The following is a 24,508-nucleotide window of genomic DNA, read 5'->3' as shown; positions in this document are numbered from 1 at the left end:
GGCTCCAATGCCGAGCGGGTCCCGGTGCTCCCGGTACGGCGGCTCCAGTGCCGAGCGGGTCCCGGTGCTCCCGGTACGGCGGCTCCAGTGCCGAGCGGCTCCCGGTGCTCCCGGTACGGCGGCTCCAGTGCCGAGCGGGTCCTGCCGCCTCCAACCCAGAGCCCCCCCGGGCCAGACCGCCCCACCCGCGGGCGGGGAACGGTGCTCGACGGTGCCGAGGCCCCTCCCGGTGCCGGGGCGGAGCGGGGGCGTGGCGGGAGCCCCGGGCGGGCCGGGATCAGCCTGCGGCGCCGCGGAGGGGCCGGGGGCGGCGGAGGCAGCCCCGCCGCCGCAGCCCCGCGGCGGCCGGCCGGTCGGGCGGGACGATGCCGGTGATGAAGGGGCTGCTGGCGCCGCAGAACACCTTCCTGGACACCATCGCCACCCGCTTCGATGGCACACGTAGGGCTGGGACGGGACCGGGGAGGGGCCGTGGCGGCGGCGGAGGGGGAACACCGGGTGGGGAAAGGCGCTGTCCCGCAGGACACGGCGAACGGGACAGGGGACAGGGCTCGGCCCGGCCCCGCTGAGCCGGAGCCTCGGCCGGGTGCGGCCACCCACGCGCCGTACGAGGACCGTCCCGTATCTGGGCTCGGTGCTCCGGGACTCGCCGTGCCCGTGTCCCGGGCCATCCCCGCGGGGCTCTCCCCGCTCCCGCTGCCGGTGCCGCTCGGTGTCGCCGCAGCCGCGCTCAGCACCAGGGACAGATCCCGGTGTCTGCCGGAGGGACGCGCGGGGCCCCGGGAGGAGCGGGGGACGTCCGGAGAGGGCACGGTCGGGCTCAATACGCCCGGGCTGACCCTGGACCTCCGGGCCCCACCGCTGCCCCGGCCCGTGCCCGTGTCCCCGGCCCCCGAGTTCCTCCCCGTGTCCATGTGCCGGGCCCGGGACGGATTGAAGCCGGGGTGGGTGATGTCCGGGCGCCACACGCCAGCTCCAGCACTGCCGGCACCATGAAGCCACCCGGGGACGGGCCGTGCTCATGACTGACCTCAGCTTCACCTCAAAAACACCTGGAGCAGGTGTCTCCCGGGCCAGCTGCCTGCATGGCTAATCATCTCCTCCCTTCCTGGGAGCCCGCAGCCACCTCCCAGGGCACTGTCGAGGCAATCGGAGCACTCTGGAGCATGTGTTTGCTTCTTTGCCGAGCTGTCTCCTGCCCTGGAGTGACACGGGGCAGCCCTGGTGGCGCAGGGGGTCATTTGCCCAGGGAAGCTGAAATTTGGAATGTTATCCTTGGGGCTGCAACGTGTGAGAAATCTCTCTTCTCCTACTCTGACTGAGCTGCTCCTGGAGGTGACAGGACAGAGCCACTTGTGCCTCATGATTGTGATCCTGCTGTCCCTCCGGAGGGGCAGAGCTCCGGGATCAGGCTTTCCTGGGAGGTTCTGGGGGAAGCTGACTGCAACACCACCACCAAAGCCTTGGGAATTTGCCCCGGAGAGCCTGGCTTTGCCTCCAGTGCCCTGGCAGTCCCCCTGTCCAAAGCTACCCAACCGCCTCCGGGCACTTTTAAACGGTGTGGGGCTTTGCGGGCTTGATGTGCATCTTATCGGCTTTATCTGCCATGGAGAGGGGTTTAGCGCAGTGATACCCCGAGGGGAGTTAACCCTGCCTCTCCCGGGCAGCTGCTGCTCTGGGCCCCGGGGCACCTGGCCAGGCCCACTGGCCACCATGGCTGGGGTCTGCCAAGCCTGCCAGAGCCACATCCTCCAGCTCACTGAGCCACTCCCAAATGCAAACCCTTGTTTTCTGTTCTAATAACACATCCTGGATATCACCATAATCCCGGCTTCCCAGAGCCAAAATCTGGCCTTAGTCACAGCTTCAGGCTATTTTTGCTTCTCCGAGCTAATCCTGGGCTGAGCTGTGCTGTGGTGGCCCCACGGCACCCCCATCAGCCGGGGCTGCATCCCTTCCCTCCCGCAACCTCTCGCTGCGTTTGCCTTGCCCTGGCATCGCTCTGCCCGTGGTGTGTGGGTCCTGGCATCACCATGGGCTCCTTTTTTCTGTGAGGGGGGCAGAGCACATCTTCCTGATCCTGGCTGTGTGGTGCCGGGGTCCTGTGCTGGGCACCCACCACTTTAGGCCATTTTGGGGCTGGGAACAGCCTGGTCTGCTCACACTGGGTCCCACCACAGTCCATGCCAGCTGCTCACCCGCTTCCTTGGCACCCTGCTAACATGAGCCTGCCTGTCCCACTGGTGCTGTGGGGCAGGACCTGTGGCTGGGGGCTGGGGGGCAGAACAGCTATTCTGTGGTTGGGCAGGGCACAGGGCTGGCAAGAACTTTCCTGTGGCTGGTGCCACCTCCCGCTGCCAGGGCTGGGTGATGCTGGGGAGGCTCTGTGATGCTGAGAGGCCGAGGATGCTGTGGTTCTTCTCTGGCTCATGGCAGCTGGGCACTGGCCCTTGACTTCCCATGGGCTCATGGCTTTTCTCCCACCCTCTCAGCTGGTGTCCCAGCACCCCACAGCTCTGGGGGTGTCAGCACCACAGCTGGGCACCTCTGGGCTGGATATGCCCAGCCGGGAGCTGCTGCTCCTGCTAAGCTCCCTGAGCCCCGGCAGAGCTGGAGTGGCAGATGGTGAGGGGGAGGCGTGAGCTGCCTCGCGTGGGTGATGGGGGCCAGGAGATGGATCCGGGCTCCTTCCCCTTCCAGAACATGGGGCTGGGGTCCTGCCCGGACCTTGGGGGCAGCAGGAGAGGGGATGAGCAAGCTCTGGGAGCAGCTAGGGGCAGCCAGCAGCCACGTGGAGATCTGGCTCCACTTCTCAGAGGGACACATGGGGGGCCGGGAGGGCTGGGCTGCTGTTCATGCCCTCTGAGGTTGCCCCAAGGCCTCGGGGGCAGCTGTGTCTCCTTTCAGACAGCAACTTCATCCTGGCGAACGCACAGGGCCGCTGTGGCTTCCCCATCGTCTACTGCTCCGATGGCTTCTGCGACCTCACCGGCTTTGCCCGCACCGAGGTCATGCAGAAGAACTGCAGCTGCCGCTTCCTCTGCGGGGCTGAGACCAGCGAGCCCATCCTGCAGAGCATCGAGAAGGCGCTGGACAGCAGGCAGGAGTACCAGACTGAGGTCTGCTTCTACAAGAAGGGTGGTGAGTGGCACATGGGGCTGGGTCTCTGGCCACAGCTCCAGCTGGGATTTGGCCCCATCGCGGTCTCATGGCCTTGGGGGGATGCTGCTGGGTGGGGGAGCTGCCCTGCCTTCACCAACTCTCTCCTTCACCCAGGAGCTGCCTTCTGGTGCCTGCTGGACATCATGCCCATCAAGAACGAAAAGGGGGAGGTGGTGCTCTTCCTCTTCTCCTTCAAGGACATCACAGAGAGCCGAGGCAGGAGCTACCCTGGGGACAAGAAGGAGGGTGAGCCGTGGCTGTAGAATGGGGATGGGATTCAGGGAGCAGCGTGTGCAGTGGGCACGTGACAAAGGGGTTCCCTGGTGAGGAACATGTACACCCATGTCCCAGCACTCTCATTAACTCAGCATGCCTTGTCCACTGCAGAGAAGCAAAGGAGTGAGAAACAGAGGAGCAAGAAGCCTGGGAACTCACACCTGAGGGCTGCACGGAGGCAGGGCAGGACCATGCTGCATCAGCTCAGCAGCCAGTTTGTCCGGAGGGACCGTGGCGAGATGAAAATCAACCGTGTAAGGACCTGGGAGACCCTCAGTTTTGCCCAGTGCCTCCCATTCCGGGGCTGTGGTGAACTGGCAGTGCAGCAGCTCTCCTGACAGCAGCCTCCAGCCTCACCCAGCCTCGCTGGGATGCTGTTCCCATGCACATCCCTCCCTGGCCTGCCAAGTACTGAAATGCCTCCCAGCTCTGGCAGCCACACCGTAGCCACGCTGCACTTGTGTTTGGTTGGCAGCAGGAGAACCCAGAGGGTGCCCAGATCTTGCTGTTGAGACAGCAGACCTGGCAGCTGTGGCAGAGCTGTGCCTCTCCTCACACATACACTGTCAGGAAAGCCCAGTGCTGGCTCTGAGCACAGCCATCCTGGCTCTGGGGAGTGCTGTTACCAGGGTGCCAGAGCTCTGGAGCTGCCAGATGGGGCAGGGACCAGAGTCAGTCCTGTGCCAGGCTGCTGTGCCCAGTACAGGGCACCACCTGCAGCTGTGGGGCCAGAGAGAGGGTCTGAGAGCTGCTGGGTCCCAGAGCTGATGAGTGTCATAAAGTCACCCCAGGACATTAGGCAAATGATATCAGTGCACCAGGCTTGAATTCTGGGGATTTGTGTGGGATGGCCCTGGCTCTGCCCTCACCTCTCCTCTGCCCCAGCATGTGAATTGGCACCTGAGACGGTTCCAGGCAGCAGCTGGCACTGCCAGGGGATTACTGTTAGTAGTAATGACACTGTGTTAATTGATGTGCTGTAATTGGCCATTCTGTGCCCATCTCTGAGGGTGACCACAGTTCAGGAGAAGGGTGTCATCACCCTGGCATCAGGGGCTGCCAGCTGGTTGGCAGGACTCAGGAGATGGGGTGGCTGTGCTGGCCTTCACCCCTGGTGTGGGATGGCCCCTGCACCATCCCCATAGCACCCCACGTTTGCTCCTGCAGAACGTGTTTGAGAACAAGCCGTCCATCCCCGAGTACAAGGTGGCCTCAGTACAGAAGTCCCGCTTCATCCTGCTCCACTACAGCATCTTCAAGGCACTCTGGGACTGGTTGATCCTGCTGGCCACCTTCTACGTGGCTATCACCGTCCCCTACAACGTCTGCTTCACGGGCACAGAGGACAGTCTCTCAGCTGCCCGCAGCACCATTGTCAGCGACATCGCCGTAGAGATGCTCTTCATCCTCGGTAAGTCTGTATCCTGCTCCAGGATAGAGGTGGGGCAGGGATGAGAGGTGATGGAGAGGGGAGTTGGGATTGCTGTGCCCCTGCTGTTGCTCCTGGGCACATCAGATGTGAGATCAATGTTGGCTGTGGTCCTGGCTCAGCTCTAGCAGCCACAGAAGGGGTGGTGAGGGCTGGTTCTGCTCTCCTGGGGTAGATATCATCCTGAACTTCCGGACAACATACGTGAGCCAGTCGGGCCAGGTTGTGTACGACCCTCGCTCCATCTGCATCCATTACGTGGCCACCTGGTTCTTCGTGGATCTGATCGCTGCTCTGCCCTTCGATCTGCTCTACATCTTCAATGTGACTGTGGTGCGTGCTGCTGGCACAAACACACCTTCTACAGCAAAGCTGCTTCCCACCTCCCTGCCCCTCTCCAACACCCACATCTCCTGGGGATATTTGGTGCCCTGACAAGCCACGGCCCTGGCTGACTGCTGGGTGTTAGGCACAGGGGTGCAAGGCTGACTGAGGATAAGCTGCCTTTGCCTTGCCCTATACCCCATGACCCTCCTGGCAGCTGTGGGGGTGGCAAAGGGTTCCTGCCCTGGGGGCGGTGCTGGGGTCCCTTTTTGTCCCTGCCTGCAGCTACACCGGGTTCACCTTCCTGCCTGCCCCCCAGACCTCGCTGGTTCACCTGCTGAAGACGGTGCGGCTGCTGCGGCTGCTGCGGCTGCTGCAGAAGCTGGACCGGTACTCGCAGTACAGCGCCATGGTGCTCACGCTGCTCATGTCCATGTTTGCGCTGCTGGCGCACTGGATGGCCTGCATCTGGTACGTCATCGGCCGCAAGGAGCTGGAGAGCAACGACCCCCGCACCTGGGACATCGGTGAGCGTGGGGTGGAGGTGTGCTCGGAGCACTGGGATCCCCCTGTGCCGTGGGGCAGCAGTGCCAGGGGAGCAGCCCTCACAGCTGGATCCTGCTAACCCCGGGCTGTGCTTGGCAGGCTGGCTGCACGAGCTGGGCAAGAGGCTGGAGGCTCCCTACATCAACAATTCGGTGGGGGGCCCCTCCATCCGCAGCGCCTACATCGCCTCCCTCTACTTCACCCTCAGCAGCCTGACCAGCGTGGGCTTCGGCAACGTCTGCGCCAACACCGACACTGAGAAGATCTTCTCCATCTGCACCATGCTCATTGGGGGTGAGGAGAGCAGTGGGGCCGGGCAGGGCCCTCACCTCGGGCTGCCAGGGCATTGATGGGCAATCCAGGGGGAGATGATGGGCACATGTGCCCTGTGAGACAGCCCCGGGCTGGGGTTTGGGGAGGTGGCCCCGAGCTGTGCCCCACGCTGGGCCTGACGCTGCCCTCCTGCCCCCAGCGCTGATGCACGCCGTTGTCTTTGGCAATGTCACGGCCATCATCCAGCGCATGTACTCCCGCCGCTCGCTCTACCACACGCGCATGAAGGACCTCAAGGACTTCATCCGCGTCCATCACCTGCCCCAGCAGCTCAAGCAGAGGATGCTGGAGTACTTCCAGACCACCTGGTCGGTGAACAACGGCATTGATGCTAACGAGGTAGGAGGTGTTGGTGGGGCTCGGCCAGCCCCCTCCAGCCGTGACCTGCACCCATCGGGGAGCAATGGGGCTGGCAGGGCCAGCTGAGTGGTGCTGGAGGGACCAGGTCTGGGGCCAGTTCCTGCCAGCACAGGGAGCGGGACAGGCACATGGAGCAGAAGCAGCTGATTACCACAGAACTCGCCTCTGCCAGTCGGGACTGCTGAGCACTGCCGAGACACCAGGGCAGCTCAGCAGCGAGATTCCCCGCTCCGGAGGGGGATCTGTCCCCTGGGGCTGCAGGAAAGCTGCTCCCTGCTCCCCGTGCCTCGTGCCCAGAGCCTTGGCTCCTTTCTCCCCAGCTCCTACACGACTTCCCCGACGAGCTGCGTGCGGATGTGGCCATGCACCTCAACAAGGACATCCTGCAGCTGCCCATCTTTGAGACCGCCAGCCGGGGCTGCCTCCGCTCCCTCTCGCTCCACATCAAGACCTCATTCTGTGCCCCGGGGGAGTATCTGCTGCGCCAGGGGGACGCGTTGCAGGCCAACTACTTTGTCTGCTCCGGCTCCCTCGAGGTGCTGAAGGACAACGTGGTCCTGGCCATCCTGGGTGAGGGCAGGTGGTGTGGGCTCTGCCCCAGCCCTTCCTGCTGGCCAGCAGAGTGAGGGGCTCAGGGCTCATGTCACTAGCCCACCCTGGTCCCCTCCTGCAGGCAAAGGGGATTTGATTGGAGCCGACCTGTGCAGCACGGACCAGGTGATCAAGACCAATGCGGATGTGAAGGCGCTGACCTACTGTGACCTTCAGCACATCGGGCTGCGAGGGCTCTGTGAAGTGCTACAGCTCTATCCTGAGTACGCCAGCAAGTTCACAGCTGACATCCACCAGGACCTGACCTTCAACCTGCGGGAGGGCAGCGAGATGGAGGTGGGTGCGTGTCCTCCTTCTCAGGCCCCTTCCTGTCCTCATGCCTTGGGGCTGAGCGTGGCCATGGAAGGGGAGTCTGAGCGCTCCCTGCTCGCAGTCCCCAGGCTCCAAGGCTGGGGTGGGGGCTGCAGCTCTGCCACCCTGGCATGCAGGTATGTCCTGTCCTGCTTCTGCCAACCAGAGGAATTGGCAGAAAGAACATTTGCAATGCAGGAAGCTGAGGTGCATTGCAAATGCTGGAGTGCAGCACACAGCTGGGGGCTGTGGGTTTAGTCATGCTGATGGCTCCAGCAGCCAGGGGGATGTTCTGCTGCAGAAATGGCTCTGCTGCACTTTTCCTCCTCTGGCTCTGCTGAGAGAGATTTGGATCTCCTCTGGAGCATCTCTGTGGTACCCAATTCCCCCCTGAGTGGAAAGGATGGAGGTGGTGTGGGAAGTCAGTCTCTAGGCCCCAAACAGCCCTACCAAGACCCACCGTGTCCATAACACAGGAGGGGTGTATACAAACCAAGAGTGGAGAATGCCAGGAGTGTGCAGCAGGTTCTGCACCTGCGTCACCCTCCCCAGCTTGCTGCATGCTCCAGACAGAGCTGGTGCTCTGATGGCTGAGCCAGGGCTGGGATTTGGGGCGCAGCCTTGGCTCTGGCTCAGGACACCCAGGCCGAGGTTGGGCAGCTCACCATTGACATGGCAGCAGCAGAGGAAGGAGAGTGAGTGAGGGGTTGTGGAGGCTGGTGCTGAGGCTGATGTGTGGGGCTGGGGAAGGCTTGGTTTTCCAGGGGGGCACTGAGAGGCTGGGGGGGCTGCGGGCCGTGACTGGTCTCTGTGGAGCTGTGCAGGGGCTCCCTCCCGCTGCTGAGCCGGTACCGTCTGCTCTCCCCGCAGGGGCTCTGCCGCTACTCCCGGTCCCCGAGGCTGTCGCAGGCGCCACAGGTTCGTCCCCCGCCGAGGCGATGGGGGAGGACGGGGGATGGCTGGGGCTGGGACCAGTCCTGACCTCCTGCCCGCCTGCAGCCTCGTCCGGAGAGCGGTGCTGCCCCGGAGAAGCCCCTTCCCTCCATCGTGGAGGCTGAGGAGGAGCCCGACGAGGTTTTCCAGCAGTCCCCTGGCAGCACCTCCCGCCGCAAGCTGCTGCTGCCCGCGCTGAGCAGCTCCGTGCGCCGTGGCTCCCTGAGCAGCCTCCTGGGCGATGAGCTGTGCCAGGTCTCAGCCCTGCGGCACAGCTGCCACTCCCCAGCCCGTGGGGGCCGCGGCCGCAGCCCCTCCCCGCAGTGCCGGAGGGACCCCCGGCTCCTGGAGCGGGATGGTGGCGTGGGCAGGAGGCCGGCCAAGCTCCTCATCCCCTCGCTGCACACTTACGGCCCGCCCGACCTCAGTCCCAGGTACGGCTGGATGTGCCGGTGCCTTGTCCCGCTGCTGGCGGCTGCTCTCAGATGGTGGCAGAGAGGTGAGGGGGTAACGCGGGGCAATCCTCACCCCTTCCTGCTCTAGAGTCGTGGATGGGATTGAAGACAACGGAGGGACTTCAGAGTCACAAACTTTCTGCTTCAACGTGGACCCGCCGCCGAGTGCGGCAAGGGATTCCCCCACCTCAGGTACTGCCAGCAGCTGCCAGAGTGCTGGCCCCGGGCCCGGGGGGCTCGGCAGGGCATCCGACCGCTCTCTGTGTCCTCCCCAGCAGGGACTGACACAGGCGGCCCAGCCCTGGTGATGGAGACAGAGGAGATAAAGCAGAACATCAGCCGGCTCAACCAGGAGGTGTGGTGGGGACCAGAGGTGGGTGCATGTCCCCAAAAACCCTGGGGCTCACTGCTGTCCGTCCTTTTCCAGATCAACCACCTCAACCAGGAGGTTTCGCACCTCAGCCGGGAGCTGCAGAACATGATGGAGCTGCTCAAGAGTCACCTGGGCACCCCGCAGCCCCCGGCCTGGCCCTGCCGCCTGCCTGCCACCGTCTCGCCGCCTCCCCGGCCCTCGCCGCCCGCTGCCCCGGCGCCCCCCTCGCCCCCGGTGCCCCTCAGCTCCCTCAGCTCTCCCACCGCCAGCCCCCGGGCCAAACGCTGTCCCGTCCGCAGCCGTTCTGCCCACGCCGCCGCGCTGCACCCCTGGCTGGGCACCGAGGGGCCGCGCCCGCCGCGGGGGGACACCCCCGGCCCCGACCCTCGCCGGGGCTCGGACTCGCAGCCGCCCGATCCTTCCCCGGCTGCTCGGCCGGGGCTTGGTCTCGGGCCCGCCCGCAGCCGCGGTCCGGCTCCACCAGCTCGCACTGACCCAGCGGGCACCGGGGGAGCCTCCCCGGGGACTCCGCTCCGGGCGGGCCCTGCCCGGCGGGGCCCTGCCCGGCGGGGCCCTGCCCGGAGTCCCCCGGGACGCCGCACTCCGAACACTCGCAGGGATTTTGATACGGTTTTATACTTTTCGCCCACGGGGCCTTTTCTACATCCCGGCCGGGCCCAGCAGCCCCGCCCGGGGTCCCGCGGGGCCGGGAGCGGCGGGGATCTGGCGGAGGGGGCCGGGGGGAATCCGTAGGGATCTCCGGTAGGATCTCCGGCTTGCCCGGGGGTCACGGCCGCTGCCGCCCTTCCGCGGCTGTAGTTCGTGTTGTTCCGCCCCGCCTCTCCCACACTCCCCGCCACACCGAGAAATAAAGCCTCTATTTTTCCATCCCCGGCTCCGCCGAGTCTCTGCCCGCGGCCTCCCCGCCCTGTCCGGGGCCCCTCTCGAGACCCCACGGGGCCGGTCGCACCGGAACGCCCCCGGACCACAACTCCCAGCAGTCCCAGCGGCGCGCCATGACTTCATGCAGCGCTTATTGAGGAGGGGCGCTGCAAGGGGCGGGGCGCTAGTGGGGCGGGGCCAGTTGATTGGCAGCTGCATCTACCTATGGCCGGCGAACGGGGGCGGAAGGGGTGGTCGGGTCCGGAAGCGGAACGGGTAAAGGCGGAAGTGAGGGCCGGGGCCTGCGAGACGCACCGGCGGGAGCGGCGCTGCGGGCGGTGAGTGGGGCCGCGGCCCCTCGTTTCGCCCTGAGGTGGCCGGACCCGGAACTGACACAGTTTCCCGGGATCTCGCCCGGCCGAGGTCGGCAGCCGGACCCCGCCGCTTCAGGGGCCCCGTGACGGGAGTGGAGCGGGGGCTCGGTGGCGCCGCTGTGCCGGGCGGGGCGATGCTGGGGCTGGACCGGACGGGCGCCGCCGCCGGCAGGGTGGGGGCTCTGGGCGGCCGGGTACCCTCCCCTCTCGCCGTGCGCCGGCCTAGCGGGGCCCTGCGGGAATTGCGGGGCGGGGGAGCGGCGCTGCCGCGGGCACCGGCGGCTCCGGCCTGCTGCTACCGCTGTGCGGTGAGCGCTAACGGGACAGGAGCCACGCCGGGTGCGGGGAGCGGCACGGCCCAGGGGAGGGTGTCCGGCTCAGGACAGACATCCCGGCGCTGTGGGTTCTCGGGGGGGCTCCTCCGGGCTGGCTGTGAGCAGGAACGGGCCCGTGCAGCCGGCACCGTGCGATTGTCCCGGGGCTCAGCCGGGACTGACCCGCGCTTCAGTGGGATTGGGGAAGGTGTGGGGTTTTATGGTGGGGTCATATTTCGTGTTTTGTAGTAGTTGCTCAGCCTTTGAGGTGGGAATAGGAGCTCCAGGAGCTGGGAAGCCCAGCTGGGTTCCCGGGAACGGCTGAAATGAGGGACATGACTTGATTTACTGCAACTGGGCTCCAGGGGAGACTGTCCTGGGTCAGTACTGGTGCCAAACACAGCCCTGTGCCCCTCCAGGGCCCTTGTGAAGGAAAACCCATGGTGCTGTAGGGCCCTGAGCGAGGCCCACGGGCTGCAAGGACATTTTGTGGTTTGTCTGTAAGAGAATCTCAAGCAAAGCAGTCCTTGGATCTCTGTCACAGCGGGAGAGAGCCTGCTGTGTGAGCTGGGAGTGTGATCGATGTGGGAGTGCAGGTGTGAGTGTCAGCAACAGGTTTGCCCTGCTAAATCCTGGGGAACTGCTCAGACCCTGTTCCTGGTGATGCTCAAGGTACTGACAGAGCTCCTGGGGCTGGGCAGGAGCTGTGAGTGGTGCTGTGACCTGCAAGGACCCCGGCCCAGCTCTGACCCTGGCCCAGCTGACCTTTAGTTGCTGCCCTCAGATGTGGCTGTTGGAGCTCTGACCTTGCCTGTTTTCAGTCCTGTAAGGAAGCTGGAGAGGAGAATATGTCGAGGGACTATTTTAAGTCTGGTGTGGAACAACTTGCATCTGCTATTCTTAGCTTTTTGTGTGGAGGGTCAGCACACTTGAGCTGCCCTGTTTACAGCCTGACATGGGGCCTGTGCTCTGCTGGGGCTCCTGAGCCAGCTCTGAGCCTTGGCTGGGGCCAAAAAAGCAAACTCAGTCCAGTTGTCTTGACATGCCCTGCAGTCTGAGTGATTTTCCTGGAAATATCCACTAATTTTCACTACTGCCTTGACTCTTAAAGTCTTTTACATTTCTTTTCAGCTTACCTGGATAATGAGGTGAAAGAACTATGTCTGAAAAGGGGTAAGAATTCAGGATAGTACCTGTAGGCAGCTGAAGGACAATGTTGATCTTGATGCATTCTTGGAGTGAGGCAAGCAGGTAAAGCACGTGCCTGGCTGGATCTGGGAGGTGAAGGACAGGAATGTTTGGGGTCATACCTGGATCTCAGTGTTGAAATCACCTCAGACCCCTCACGAGTCACAACAGTTTGCTGGAACAGTCAATACCTTCAGACCAAAAGTCTGCTTCTGGGGTGACCTCTCCTAAGATGCTCTGGCTGATTTAGCTGACATTTGGTTAAAGATTGTGCAGGCAGTGATGAGGGGTCCCTGTAGGCTCTGTAAGTAGGGGCTGATGCCTCTTCAGGTAATGAAACAACACAAGGCAAGGCGAGATGGACTCCTGGAGAGGGTTTGAGTTACTGGAGAGCACGAGGGAAAGGCTGGCTTGGCATGTGGATATGAGTATAGTAAGATAAAACATTTATCTAATTTTGCATTAGTAGAGTACACTTTGCTTTCCTGTGAAACCAGTGATGCGTTGGGCAGTGTGTAAAGGAACTGTCTGCTGCTGTGTGTGTGCTTGGCCAAACCTAATTGTTGTGCTGAGACGTGGGATTATATGCAAAGCTCTTCTGCATCTCAGCAGGGATCAGCTGGAGGGCTGCTCTAGGCCCTGCCAGTCATCAGCTCTGGATCCAAACTTCTTCAGCTGCTGCACAGTTAGTGGATGGTGGTCATGGCATCTCCCTGAAGAGGGAGGGGGAAGGAATGCCAAGTGCTTTCACACACAGGAAATGAAATGGGAACGCTTCTAATGAAGTGGGTGTAGCCCAGAGTATTCCTGTCAGCAGACTTAAAAGAAGATAGAATGTAGAAATGTTGGAGTCAGCTGTTTTCTTCCCTTGGGGTATGAAGTTTGCAGCCTCTTATGCAAGTCCTGAGAAGTTGTCAGAATAAAATTGAACACATTGTAGATGCTGTCCAGAAACAGGGAACCTTCCTGGATGTGACAATATTGGGGGGGTATAAAATTCATCTGCGTTCTGGGGGGAATGCTGTCCTCCCCTGGAGCACAGGAATGAGCTGCTGGAGCAACTCTGCATAAACAGATAAGAAAACACTGGTTTTCATGTTTGCTTTGGTTTGGTAGCGCTCCAAATAAGGAGCTGCTTGAGGCAGGAGATCTTTGTGCAGTCTGGGAAAGATATTCTGAAGGTCACAGATTCTTTGCAGTGCAGGTGGCAGTTTGCTGCTTTGCATTGCTGATGTTGCCTTCTTGCTGACTGACTAGTGGGTGCTATCCAAGGCATGTGCTGAGTGTCTGGTCAAAGCAAAGCTGTGTCTGTCGAGGGTATCTGAACAGGAGTCAGTGTCAGGAACAGGAGTTAAACAACCTTGGCTGGAGAATTAAAGCCTTGATGCTTTTGTTCCATTTGGGTCAGACCAGGCATTCATGAGTTGATTCTCCAGCCTTGCTGTGCCAAGGATAACTGGAAGTGGGTGAGGGCTCCAAGAGGGAGCTACTGTGGGACAGGGAGCTAGTGGGCAGCTAATGGGAGAGGAAGGTGATGTAAAATTCTTCCACAGAAGTCTGTGCTGGAGGGATTGTCACAGCAGGGTGGTGGCCTTGAAATCTCTGAGGATAGAGTTGTTTTGGAAAAGCTGCTTTGGAAAACAGCTGGCTGCTGGGGCTGCTCCAGAGGCCATGGATGTGCAAATGTCAGGAAACAGATGTGTGTATCAAGTGCATGAGAAGGAGCTGGTACTAGTGCAGCTCTGTAGCTGAATGACTAGCTCAACTTTGGAATGGAAATCCTATTTACCTCTAAATTAAGATGAAAGTGTCCAAATCTTTGTGAGTCTTGGATGTGTGACTGCAGAGAGAAGTTGTTACACTATCATAAGTTAGTCACACCCATAGGAGTGCTGCTGTCTGTGCTGATTTGGGTCTGTGAATCTGCACTTGAGGGCTGTAGTGCATCTCCTGCCAGCTGAAGTGGAGAATGGCCCAGTTCAGAGCAGTCCTGAGCTCCAGACTGTGTCCTTGCTGATCAGGGCACTGAGGACTCATTCTCTGGGGAGGGAAAAGGTAGGGAGGTAGACTATTGAAACTCATAAGACTTGATGGGACTGAGGTCTGTGGGTTGAGTGTTTCCTGGTTCATCTCCTCTGTAGCAGGTGGATCTGTTCCTCTTTATCAGCAGCCTGGACCCTCCTGCAGTCAGGCTCAGGAAGTTTGTTCTTATTAGTCATATTGTTAAGTTGGAATATTGGGTTGATGTTCCATGCTGTGCTAGCCTGGGCTAGTGTGGTCAGTGTGTGGTTCTGGTGGGATCCACACTTTCTGCTGGTCCTGCTCATGGAAGTTGCTCCTGACTCCATGTCCTGAAGCTGCCTGTGGAGCCCTGGGCCAGCTGCCTGTGCAGTGTGAGGTGAAGCAAAACCTCTGGGTAACTTCAGAGCTTCCTTTGCCAAGGAATTCATGTAACGCTGTCAGCTATTTAACGAGATAAATACTTCACTGGGGCTTTTGTCTTGAGTATTTTGGTTCTAAGCCAACAAATCCCCAGTGAAGCAACTCCTTGCATAGCTGAGAGCAGCAGCAGTCCTTTGGGTAACCAGAGTCTTCAGGATTGGGTTTCTAAATATCCTCAGCTTTCAGAGTAGTCCTTGCTACTGGGTGAAGATGGCAAAAATATCAGATTCTCTAAATTCTGACACTCTCAATGAGCAGCCTCCCTGTGGTGGGGTCTCCTGCAGGGGTTAACATGGGGGTCTGACAGTAATTCCCCTGTGGAGATTTGTGTTCTTATCCTGGGTAGGTTTGTTTCCAATGGGCTCTGTTGCTGTTCCCCTGCATCCTGAGAGCTCTGGAGAATGATCTTACACTTGGGCAGGCAGGGAGTGCAGCAGCCATGGCATGTGCTTTCTCATTTAGGGCATTCAGATTCTTGAATTTAATATTCCTGGCTGTGTACAGCCCCCTCCAGCTAACCCTGGAAAGCAGAGGGGTTGGAAGAGCACAAATGCAGAGGTGATAGACCTGGAGCTCTCACTTGTGGGACAGCATCAGGAATTGGTACTTGACTTTGATCTCAAAGCAAACAACAAACTATATTAAGAGTTCACAATAAAAAAATGAGTGCTTTTGCTGTGGGATGCAGAGCTCCTGTGTGTGCTTCAGTGAGCAGGAGGTGGGTTGGGCAGGTAAACAAACCAGCAAGAGCCTTTTCATAGGTCTTGTGATCTCCCAAGTTCTGGGTTTCACTAGTTAAAAGAAACTAGTAGGAAAATTAGTGCTTGTTAATCTTGATTACAGGAGTACCCCACCATGCCCTTCCTTTTCATGGCCTTGACAGCTTGAATTAGCATGGCTGGCTGGGACTTCAGCTGCTTTCCCTTGTCTGTGTGCTATTGCTGTGGTTATTTTGGTCTGCCTGAGCCATGGCTCAAGTGTCAGTGCTGGGGTTCTCGTGGGGAGCAGGGAGGGGTGAATGCCCAATTCTCTGCTGAAAGAGGTGGGAGGATGAACAGCTCCCCAAGCACCACAAATGGCTTCACAGAGCAGGAAACAGTCCCTGTTCCTCAAGTCAGTGTCCACTAGTGGGTGTAGGCTGATCTAGCACAGGTTCAGGCTGTGTAGTTCAGCTGCTTGTTCTCTCTGCAGAGCCGAGTTCTGTCTGACTGGAATCCTCAAACATGTTGGCAGTGGCAGAGTGCCTGTCTGTGGGGGACAGTGAGCCAGCCAACAATACACCATCCTTCCTTGGAGGGAAGAAACTATTTAGGATACAGTTTGCCACGCTCCTTAGGGGAGAAACCTTAGCTGGCCACCTTCCAGGTGTGGTGAAGCAAAAAACCACCTGGCCAGCATCCTTTTTGGTTCATGTTAAATCTGTTTCTTATTGGTTGTTCCCTTTAACACACCCTGACCTGCAGAAGATAAAAGGTCAGATTTCTGTAAGGCCAGTAGCATTCATACAGAGATTTCTTGGGGCAAAGAGCTGAATTAAAGCCTCCAAAGAAATCAGATACAAAGCTCCATCTCTCTTTCCTCTGTGTTGCTGAAGAGCTGATTTTCACTCAGCCTTTTTAAAGGCTAAAGCTGAATTCACTGTAGCAGCTGAGAGGTGCAGGGGTCTCAGCACTCCACCATCACTCCAGCTGGCTATACCTGTCCTGCCACAGAGCTGCTGTCTGCAGCACTGGTGGCCACTTCAATTATTTGTTTCTTCCTGTGACCATCCAGGTCTTGGGTATGTCCTTAGCCCAAGGCCACCAGTGACCAGTTAGGGTCTCTAAATTCCACTCAAACATCTGAAAGGTATGGCAATTTCTCATGTGAGCATGAAGCCATATAAACTTGTATCCAAGCCTCAAACCACCCTTAGATGATGATGATCCACTTCTCCATAATTGGAGCAGTCGAGGCTCTGGCTGCTGCCCTGCCTGCACTGATCAGTGGCTGTCCACAGTGAGCTCAACATAGATGTGTTCTTCTAATTCCTTTGGAGTTCATGTAGCACAACCAGATGGCAAAATGCATCAAGATCTGTGAAATATAGGTCAGGCTAAGACTTGAGGATGTCAACAAGCTCATTTCCTTGTTTTGCTCTGGGAATGGCCGCTATCAGATTTCGGGAGGCCATAACTCAGACACACTGTGATTCACATGGTGTTTGTGCAGAATGTTGGTCTGGAGCAGCAGTGGAGCTGATAGACTGCCCAGGGAGTTATAAATACAAGGTTAAACCAAAGCTGTTCCCTTGTAAGCTCTGTTTAGGGAGGAAACTCTAAAAGATGGAAGCCTCTTCAGGCTGGTAGAAATGGTGAGCTGCTGCTGAGCCTCTTGAACCTGGTGGTGACCAAGCTGTTCCTGGCCAGAGCAAGCAACTCTGCTCCCTCACCGTCCAGCAAAGCCCAGTTGTTTGTTTCATATCAAACTTTCTCATCCTGTCAGTGTTTGCCCTTTCTCAGAAGAGGGAGGGTAGTGCTGACCATGCTACTTGCAAGGATCCAGCTCTGAATTACAATATTTTTTCCTGCTTAACCCAAGACTGGACTCAGAGCAATGGCATCACAGCTCTGGCTCCTGAAACATCCCACAGTACTCAAAAGTTTTACTCCTCAGTTTCTGTCCTACCTGCCAGCTCTGGTGACTGGTACCAGCCTGACAGCTGTGTCTGACTGCTTCCTGGTCAGAGCAATTTGAGGTGAGATGTCTCTAGGTCAATGTGTGCTCAAGTGCTTTGTGTTGTGTAAGGTGCTGGCACTCACAGGCTCCAGAGGAGCTCTGGACTGGCTGGAGGTTCCCTGTCTGTGTGGATTGTTTAAACTTGAAGCATATGTAAAGTAACCTCAAGCAGTCACAGCTGGACAGGCCTTGCCCTGGAAAGCAGCTGTTTGAAACTCTCCTCTGTGCTGAATAGGCTTGAGCCTTGTTCACAGGACACTCTGCTCCAGTTTGACCTGTTTTAAACTTCTTATTCATGGATATCTAATATTTACTGGGAAAATGCAGGATGTACACAGACTTTCTTTGGGGATACTCTCAGGACAAGGAGAAATTGGCTTTTGGGGCATTTTCTTTCAACCAACAGCCTGTGTTAGGAGAGTAGAAGGGAAAGTGATGATCCAGAGCAGATGCAATCAGCTGTAGCATTTATCATCCACAGGGAAGTGGGAGTTGTGAAGGGTACAGGAAATGTGCCTAAATCTGTAACTGTGTACTTGGAAAGCATTCCTGTTCTCTGCAGGCAGCAGAGCTTAGTGCTTAGGGAGGCCCTGGGATTCACTTGTGGGTAACTCTGGATGTAAATCAGCTTGTCCTGCTGTTCCTGCCATGGTTTTGTGCTTCTGCACCACTCGGGAGATTGGTGCTGGGGACTGGTTGGCAGTGCTGATCCCAGGGGATGCTGTCTGTCCATGCTGGCTTTGAACAGTCCATGTGAGGAACATGGCCAGTAGCCTGATGACCTGGAATGCTGTGGGATAAGGGTGCTGAGGCAGCAGGATGGGTGTGAGAAGCATTAGGTGCTGCCTCTGTTTGGATCAGGTTGGGTGGTGATCCCTGGTGTGCAGCAGGAATGGGAGGGGGAGCTGCTGTCAGCTTTGGAGGGGACAGCCTGTGCCCAGAGAGCTGCTGTCAGGTGCCTTTCTGAGGTGGGCACCTCCTCAGGTGCCTCCCATGTAGCAGACAACCTTCCTGGCTCCAGGGCCATCCTTGGGCCCACTGGGGGGTGCAGAATGTTGTGGTTTAAGTGCCTTAGGACAAACAGACCGCTCTGGAAACTCCTTTTGTCCAAAAGTCTCATGGCCTGCAGAGCTGCCTCGTGGCACTGGGATGGTTCTGTATAGTGTTGATAGTCTGAAGTTGCTTCCTTGTGAACTCAGGAAAGGAGGAGGGAGCTAAAGGTCAACCCCAGTTACCTCTGTGAACTGAGGGATTGCTGTTTGAATAGACAAAGCTCTAATAACACCCATTGTGTGCTGGGTGCTGGCAAGGCCTGTGTCACATCCATACAGGGTGGAAGTGTTGGAGGGCCCACTGGTGGGGAGGAGAGCTTGTATTACCATTCCCTCTTTTCCAGGGAGGCTCTGCAGACCCAGATCCTGCTGCAGTGGCTGCTGCTTAGCAGGAATTGCTCTGTGGTGCTCACAGCCAATAACTTTCCACTGTGGGAAAGAACCACCACCAGTCTGTGCTGATGGTGACTGCAGATCACTCTCTAGAACTGGTACAGCTGGTCCCTGAGCATGTCACTAACTCTGACCTCCTCTTCCAGTTGCAACCTGCCTACAGGTGGATCCCAGTGCAGAACCTGCAGCATCCTTAACTCTCGGCACTCCTGCACTTAGACCACAATGGCAGGTCGAGGTGGAGCTGCCCGACCGAATGGACCAGCTGCTGGGAACAAAATCTGCCAGTTTAAACTTGTTCTCTTGGGCGAGTCAGCGGTGGGGAAGTCCAGCCTGGTCCTGCGCTTTGTGAAGGGGCAGTTCCACGAGTACCAGGAGAGCACAATTGGAGGTGAGTGCCAGCTCCAGATGCCTGTGGCCAGGAGGTGCTGACCTTGCTGGGGCAGTCTGGGGTGTCAGAAGCAAGACTGGCTATTTTGGTCTGGTCTGGGATTTTTGCTATAAATAGAGCCAAACAGTTAATGCTTTAACTCTTGGTTCACAATTTATTTGTTGGTGTAATGATCAGCACAGCAGAGAATAACGCTATGGCAACCCTGCATTTTACCTCTGAGGAGGCTTTGTTTCCAGTGCCTCAGCTCCAGCTTCTAATTGGAACTGAGGCCTTCAGCTTGGTTTATACCCCTTAATTATCTTTTGAGACCATGACCTGGGATTTTGGGGCTGTTTCTAGCCTGACACTGTTAACTACTTTCACAGTGCTTTCAGGTCTAGTAGTTTATTAGCTTGAAATCATTAGCACGGTGTAACCAGTCAACCAAAGGCTGGTTGGCACGTGGGTCTTTGAGCAGCAGTACTGGGGGGTGTCCTGAGGAAAGGCTTGAGTTGTCCTTCTGTGACCTGTGCAGGAAGTAAGCACAGCTGAAAGTGTGGCTAACTGGCAAGCAGGGCCTAATGCTCCTCTGTGGAGTGCTGTGCTCTGCCTCAATCTGTATCTGAGACCTGTGTCTTTGTGCTGGGTGTAACACATGGTCCTAGACTCACTGTGACAAGAAAACAACCAGTTATTAAACTGGGGAGTGTGGTGTAAGTGGGCTGAGTTGGGTGGTGTTATTGGTGCTCCCCAGGTCTGATCAGGGTGCTACCACAACTGCACTGCATGATCTCTGTCAGAGGGTCTGGCAGTCTGGATGCTCCAGGGGCCAGCTGCTGCCTGGGCCCTCCAGACCACCTTCCTGTCACTGTGTGATGGTTCCTGGTTGCTGTGAGCAGGGAGTGTGACACAGCAGAGCTGCAGCTGCCACAGCGAGTGGCACTGGCGTCTCCAGGGCTCAGCTCGCTCCCCTGCGGCAGCAGAGCTGCTCCGAGCTCCTGTGCTGGCTCTGGGCCCTGTCCTGCCGGAGCTGAGGCAAAACCCCTTCTCTTGCAGCTGCCTTCCTAACACAGACAGTGTGTCTGGATGACACAACAGTGAAGTTTGAGATCTGGGACACGGCGGGGCAGGAGCGGTACCACAGCCTGGCCCCCATGTACTACCGGGGGGCTCAGGCAGCCATCGTGGTCTACGACATCACGAACACAGTGAGTGTGGGCAGGGCTGGGGGGCTGCCAGGAGCCTCCTGGTGCCCCTGGGAGTGTGTGTGGGTCAGAGCCCTGCAGGTACCTGGCTGTGGGTGCCAAGTTCTTGAGAACTGCTCGTGGCCTCTTCCTCAGCTCTGGCCAAGGCTGTGAGCTGATAAAGGATCCTGCTGCCAAGTGCTGCAGAGGCAGAACATTCCTTACAGGAAAACCTTGTTCTAATCATATCTGCCCTGTGGATTCCTACACGGCTGCCCTTCCTGACTGCTGCCTCCTGTTTGCTTCCAGGACACATTTGTACGAGCCAAGAACTGGGTGAAAGAGTTGCAGAGGCAGGCTAGTCCCAATATTGTAATTGCACTAGCAGGAAACAAGGCAGACCTTGCTAACAAGAGAGCTGTGGACTTCCAGGTGAGTGGGAATCCAGAGAAGTTGTTTCCCCAGCAGGTCAGGAAAGCATATTTTTGATTTTTGCCTAAGTGAGGGAGGTGGCAGCTATGTAAAATATGCTTTGATGGAGAATGAACGTGAGGTTTTGTGCTGAGGAGTGCAGGATGCCACTGAGCAGGATCTGTGCCCTGCCTTTGCTTCTGTCATAGCACATGTGGCCCTGGCTGGTGAAAGTCCTGGTGAATGTGGAGGAGGAGGTCCACAGAGCACAAGCTTCTGTCCTCAGCCTCCTTTGCTGCCTTACTCATGTGGGGATGTCTGCAGGGTGTGAAACAGCATCTTCTGGGTACGAGACACATGAGGAATCATTCCTAGCTTGGTCTCTGCTCTTCACAGCTCTTTCCTCATCTGAGGCAAGTGCTCAGGAGAGGTTCTTACCCAGCCCTCACACAGGATTGCTTGTGGTGCCCTTGCAATGGGTGACACACTCCCAGCTGACCAGTGTGTGTGCATGTGGCTCAGTCAGGCTGTGCCCCAGCTCAGCTGAGGGACACTGGCTGTGCAGGGCTGCTGGTGGAGCATGTCCCTGGTTTGTCCAGGCCAGGTGGGGGCAGGGACAGGGGAGGCAATTTCTGGCCCAAGGTAGTACATAGTGTTTCTCCAGCAGTTAGTGACAAGTGCAAGAAGTCTGCTTGGGGCTCCTGGCAGGCTGCCTTTAGCACTCTGGTGTGATTGTTTGTAGGATGCACAAACATATGCAGATGACAACAGCTTGCTGTTCATGGAGACGTCAGCGAAGACAGCGATGAATGTGAATGAAATCTTCATGGCAATAGGTACGGCCTGTGTGTAGGGCTGGGGTAGCTCTGAGCACCAGCACTGCAGCCCAAGAGGGTCCTGTGTCAGCCAGGGCTGGTGGCTTTTACTGGGGCAGGTGTCCAGTGTGGTGTGGCTGGTCTTTCCCCGAGTGTGTGGAGCCTTAGCCTTGCAAAGCTGGTTCTCTGCCCCTGTGTCTGGGGTGGTGATGGAGATGGGAGCAGGTCTGATGCCAGCCAGAGCCAAGGATGGGGTGCATGTGCATTTCCATTCTGTCCCAACCTCTGTTGGCAGTGAGGGCTCAGGTGGGAGCAGGCTGAACCCAGCCTGGGGTGTGCATGGGAGGAGGTTGGCCTCTCGGGAGGACCCTGCTAACATCCTATTTCTTTCCAGCCAAGAAACTGCCAAAAAATGAACCCCAGAATGCTCCTGGTGGCCCAGGCAGGAATCGGGTGGTGGACCTTCAGGAGAGCAGCCAGCCGAGCAGAAGCCAGTGCTGCAGCAACTGAGCAGCTGCTCCGGCCCGCGAGCCCTTGGAGGACGTGACTGGAACCCACGCTAACGATCGCACTTACCGTAGGGCGGCTGCTGCCGGCGCCGCTGTGATTCTCCATCCCTTTCTGATCATAGGCTGGAGGGAGTTCTTCCACCTGCACCTTTCTGTACAAATACTAATTCAATTCTAAGTCTTAAGTCACTTTTTTAATATATGAACTTCTGCTCTTCCCTCTTCCTGGTGGTGGTGGATGCAGGACCTGGTGTCTGCCCAGCCAGCGTGGCCGTCCCGCGGGTGAGGCCAGCAGCAGCCAGGTCCCACAGCACTGTAGTTCACTATGGGAAACAAAGGGATATTGGGACACGTGTTTTAAGTTCCCTGTCTGTAAGAGCTGAGGCTGATCCCGTATGATGCGCCCAGAACAACCACTAAACTGTAGCATTAGAGACAAACTCCGGCTCTTGGGCCACTTATTGACCAAATCAATGATGAGTATTTGGGGTGGGGCAGAGGGAAGCAAAACTGGTTTCTTCTGTATTTTGTATTGTATGTTTCTCCATGTAACCAATCAGTATCTTGTCAATATAGTACATCCAACGAGCTGCCTGTTGTCTTTCTTTGTGTTGGACTCCAGCATGCCAACTCTTCTTTTCTCTCGGTTCTGTCGTAATGCACTAATCCTGTTGCAACTTTTGCAAAAAATCTTGTATAGAAATTTGTCCTTTTCTTGATGGTTGTGATGCCACTAATATTGTTAACCCTGCTCTGGTGGGAATACACAAGGTTTACTGATGTACAGAGGTGGGGTGGGGGAAACCTTGGGTAACCTGTCGGTGAGAATGACGTGTATTGCAAAAGCCTGTAATTCCACAAAGAATGAAGGGAGGTATTAAATGGCTTCTGTTGCCAGACTCTAACTGATGTTGGCTGCTGCCTAGTGCCTAATGCAGTGTCTTATGCATCCTGGTATTTAAGAGGAACTGTTGACTTAGTCTTCATCACAAACTTCAGTTTTGTGTGATTAAAACAAAATTTTTATAAACCTATCATAACCACAATGTTCATGTTTGTTAATGCAGCAGGGATTGGACCTGAGCCCAGCAGTTCTGGTGGAGGCTGAGATGTGCTGGGCTCCTGCTGATATGTCCCACACCTTGGTAGGGAAATGGGGCCCTTCCTTCCTGAGGAGGGAGCAGTGGGGCTCCTGAGCTTGGGCTGTGCAGCTGCTCCTGCACATCTGCTCTCCTCCCAGTGATGATGGTGCTGGTCTTCACTGGGCTCCAGTGTGCTCAAGGGAGCTTGAGGGAAACTGTGGGAATTATTCCTTGCTTGATATTTCTGGGGAAACTACAATGCAGTTGGGAAGAGGTGGGGAATCAGTGTGTGGAGGAGTTCTGCTCTGCAGTGGGACAGCCTGGGATATGGTGCACCAGAACTCATGAACACAATGCCTCTGTCCCTGGAGCACGATGGCCTTGGAAGATGCTGCTCTCCTGTCACTGCTGCATGGACTGTGAGACCCCAACACCCTGGGACCTGGAGTCAATGTGGAAGAAGGAGCAGCCCCTTGCAGCTCTATCCTACCATGTGTGCTGCTGACAGCACCATTCATGCTCAGGAGAGGCTGAGGATGGAGATGTGCTGCGTTTGAAACCTGTTGTCCCCTCAGCCGAGGAGCTGCAAGAGGCTCAGTCACAGGAGAGCTGTGAATAGAGTTGTATGAACAGCCTTGGCTTATGTGCCCTTCATCTGCTACCCAAGGTCTCAGTGCCTCTTCTTCATGTTGGATTTCCTTAAAATCTTGGAAGCAGGAAGGGTCTGTGGAGTGATTTAGTGATGGAGTGCCTGGACTCACGCTCGAGCCTGGGCTGCCTGTGGGGTGTGGGCTGCAGTGGTCCCCAGTACACCTCATTTGTGTGGTGCTGTTTGTGCTTGGACTGCTGAGCTGCTGGGACCACCCAGTGCTTACAGTGTGGGGTGGACTGATGCTGGTGGTTTCCCCAAGCACCAGAGATGGACCAGTTTTGGAGAAGAGCATCCCTGATCCCACTCAGAATATTCCAGTGAGCACTGTGTGCAGTGCTGTTGCCATCTGCTGGCTCCTCTCTGTGGGTGCCTGGTTTCTTCCTGGACCTGGGGTCTCTGTCCAGGTATCTGTGATGCCCTCAGGAGGGTGTTGCTGCTTGCCAGAGCAGGTGCTCAGGGGCTCAGTATCGAGGCTGGGGACCTGCTGCTGTTCCTGGTGTGTGTGGGCAATGGGCTGTCTGATCTCAGGGCGGCTTTAGCACAAACAGGCGTTCCTGCCTGCATTCCTGCTGCCTGCCCACACACCTGCTGCTTGCCTGGGCCTGAGCGCGGGTGTTTGTGGTGGTTACGCAGCATGCCCGGGGTTGGGCTTTTCCCTCCCTGCTGCTGGGAGCTCAGGGTGGACCCCAGCAAGCCCTTGCCAAGCTGGGAAGGGGAAAGTGTGAGTACAACAGCCTCACATCATACCCAGCCAATGGTTCCCTCCCTGTTCTGTGGGGATGGGTATTGGCCAAGGCTGTGGAGCTGGAGATGATGCTGACAGCAGCGGGAGGGAGGGGTGAGGGTGCCCCTGCTGCTCCTGTACAGGTGAGTGGAATGGCCCTTCCTGCCTGCCTCCCTCCCTTGGCAGCACAGTGTTCCCAGATCCCCTCCCACACAGAACCCTCTGGGTCTGCTCTCTGGCCCCATTTTGTGCTGCCCTGAGAAGCAAAAGAAATTCTTCCCTCTCTGTGCATCCTACTCCC

The 24,508-nt window shown here is 57.7% G+C and overlaps 2 protein-coding genes across 2 annotated transcripts; both read left to right on the top strand.

Moving 5' to 3' along the window:
• Positions 1-326: 326 nt before the first annotated feature.
• On the top strand, positions 327-9,847 carry KCNH4 (potassium voltage-gated channel subfamily H member 4). The gene is made up of 16 exons (XM_015651048.1): positions 327-441; positions 2,908-3,141; positions 3,277-3,408; positions 3,550-3,692; positions 4,606-4,849; positions 5,043-5,200; positions 5,511-5,718; positions 5,837-6,031; positions 6,210-6,409; positions 6,751-7,000; positions 7,104-7,318; positions 8,204-8,251; positions 8,333-8,700; positions 8,810-8,913; positions 9,000-9,076; positions 9,149-9,847. Exons 1-16 carry the CDS (start codon positions 366-368, stop codon positions 9,845-9,847), a joined length of 3,351 nt encoding a protein of 1,116 aa, XP_015506534.1. The 5' UTR covers positions 327-365.
• Positions 9,848-10,176: 329 nt separating this feature from the next.
• RAB5C (RAB5C, member RAS oncogene family) lies at positions 10,177-22,783 on the top strand. Its single transcript, XM_015651162.1, has 6 exons — positions 10,177-10,314; positions 18,604-18,848; positions 19,887-20,038; positions 20,324-20,446; positions 21,168-21,261; positions 21,635-22,783. Exons 2-6 carry the CDS (start codon positions 18,683-18,685, stop codon positions 21,748-21,750), a joined length of 651 nt encoding a protein of 216 aa, XP_015506648.1. The 5' UTR covers positions 10,177-10,314; positions 18,604-18,682; the 3' UTR covers positions 21,751-22,783.
• The last annotated feature ends 1,725 nt before the right edge of the window (positions 22,784-24,508 follow it).

This window comes from Parus major, chromosome 27, assembly GCF_001522545.3.
Source record: "Parus major isolate Abel chromosome 27, Parus_major1.1, whole genome shotgun sequence".
Classification (NCBI taxonomy): domain Eukaryota; kingdom Metazoa; phylum Chordata; class Aves; order Passeriformes; family Paridae; genus Parus; species Parus major.
Note: the sequence above shows the minus strand (reverse complement) of the source record. Positions and strands in the feature narration are given on the sequence as shown.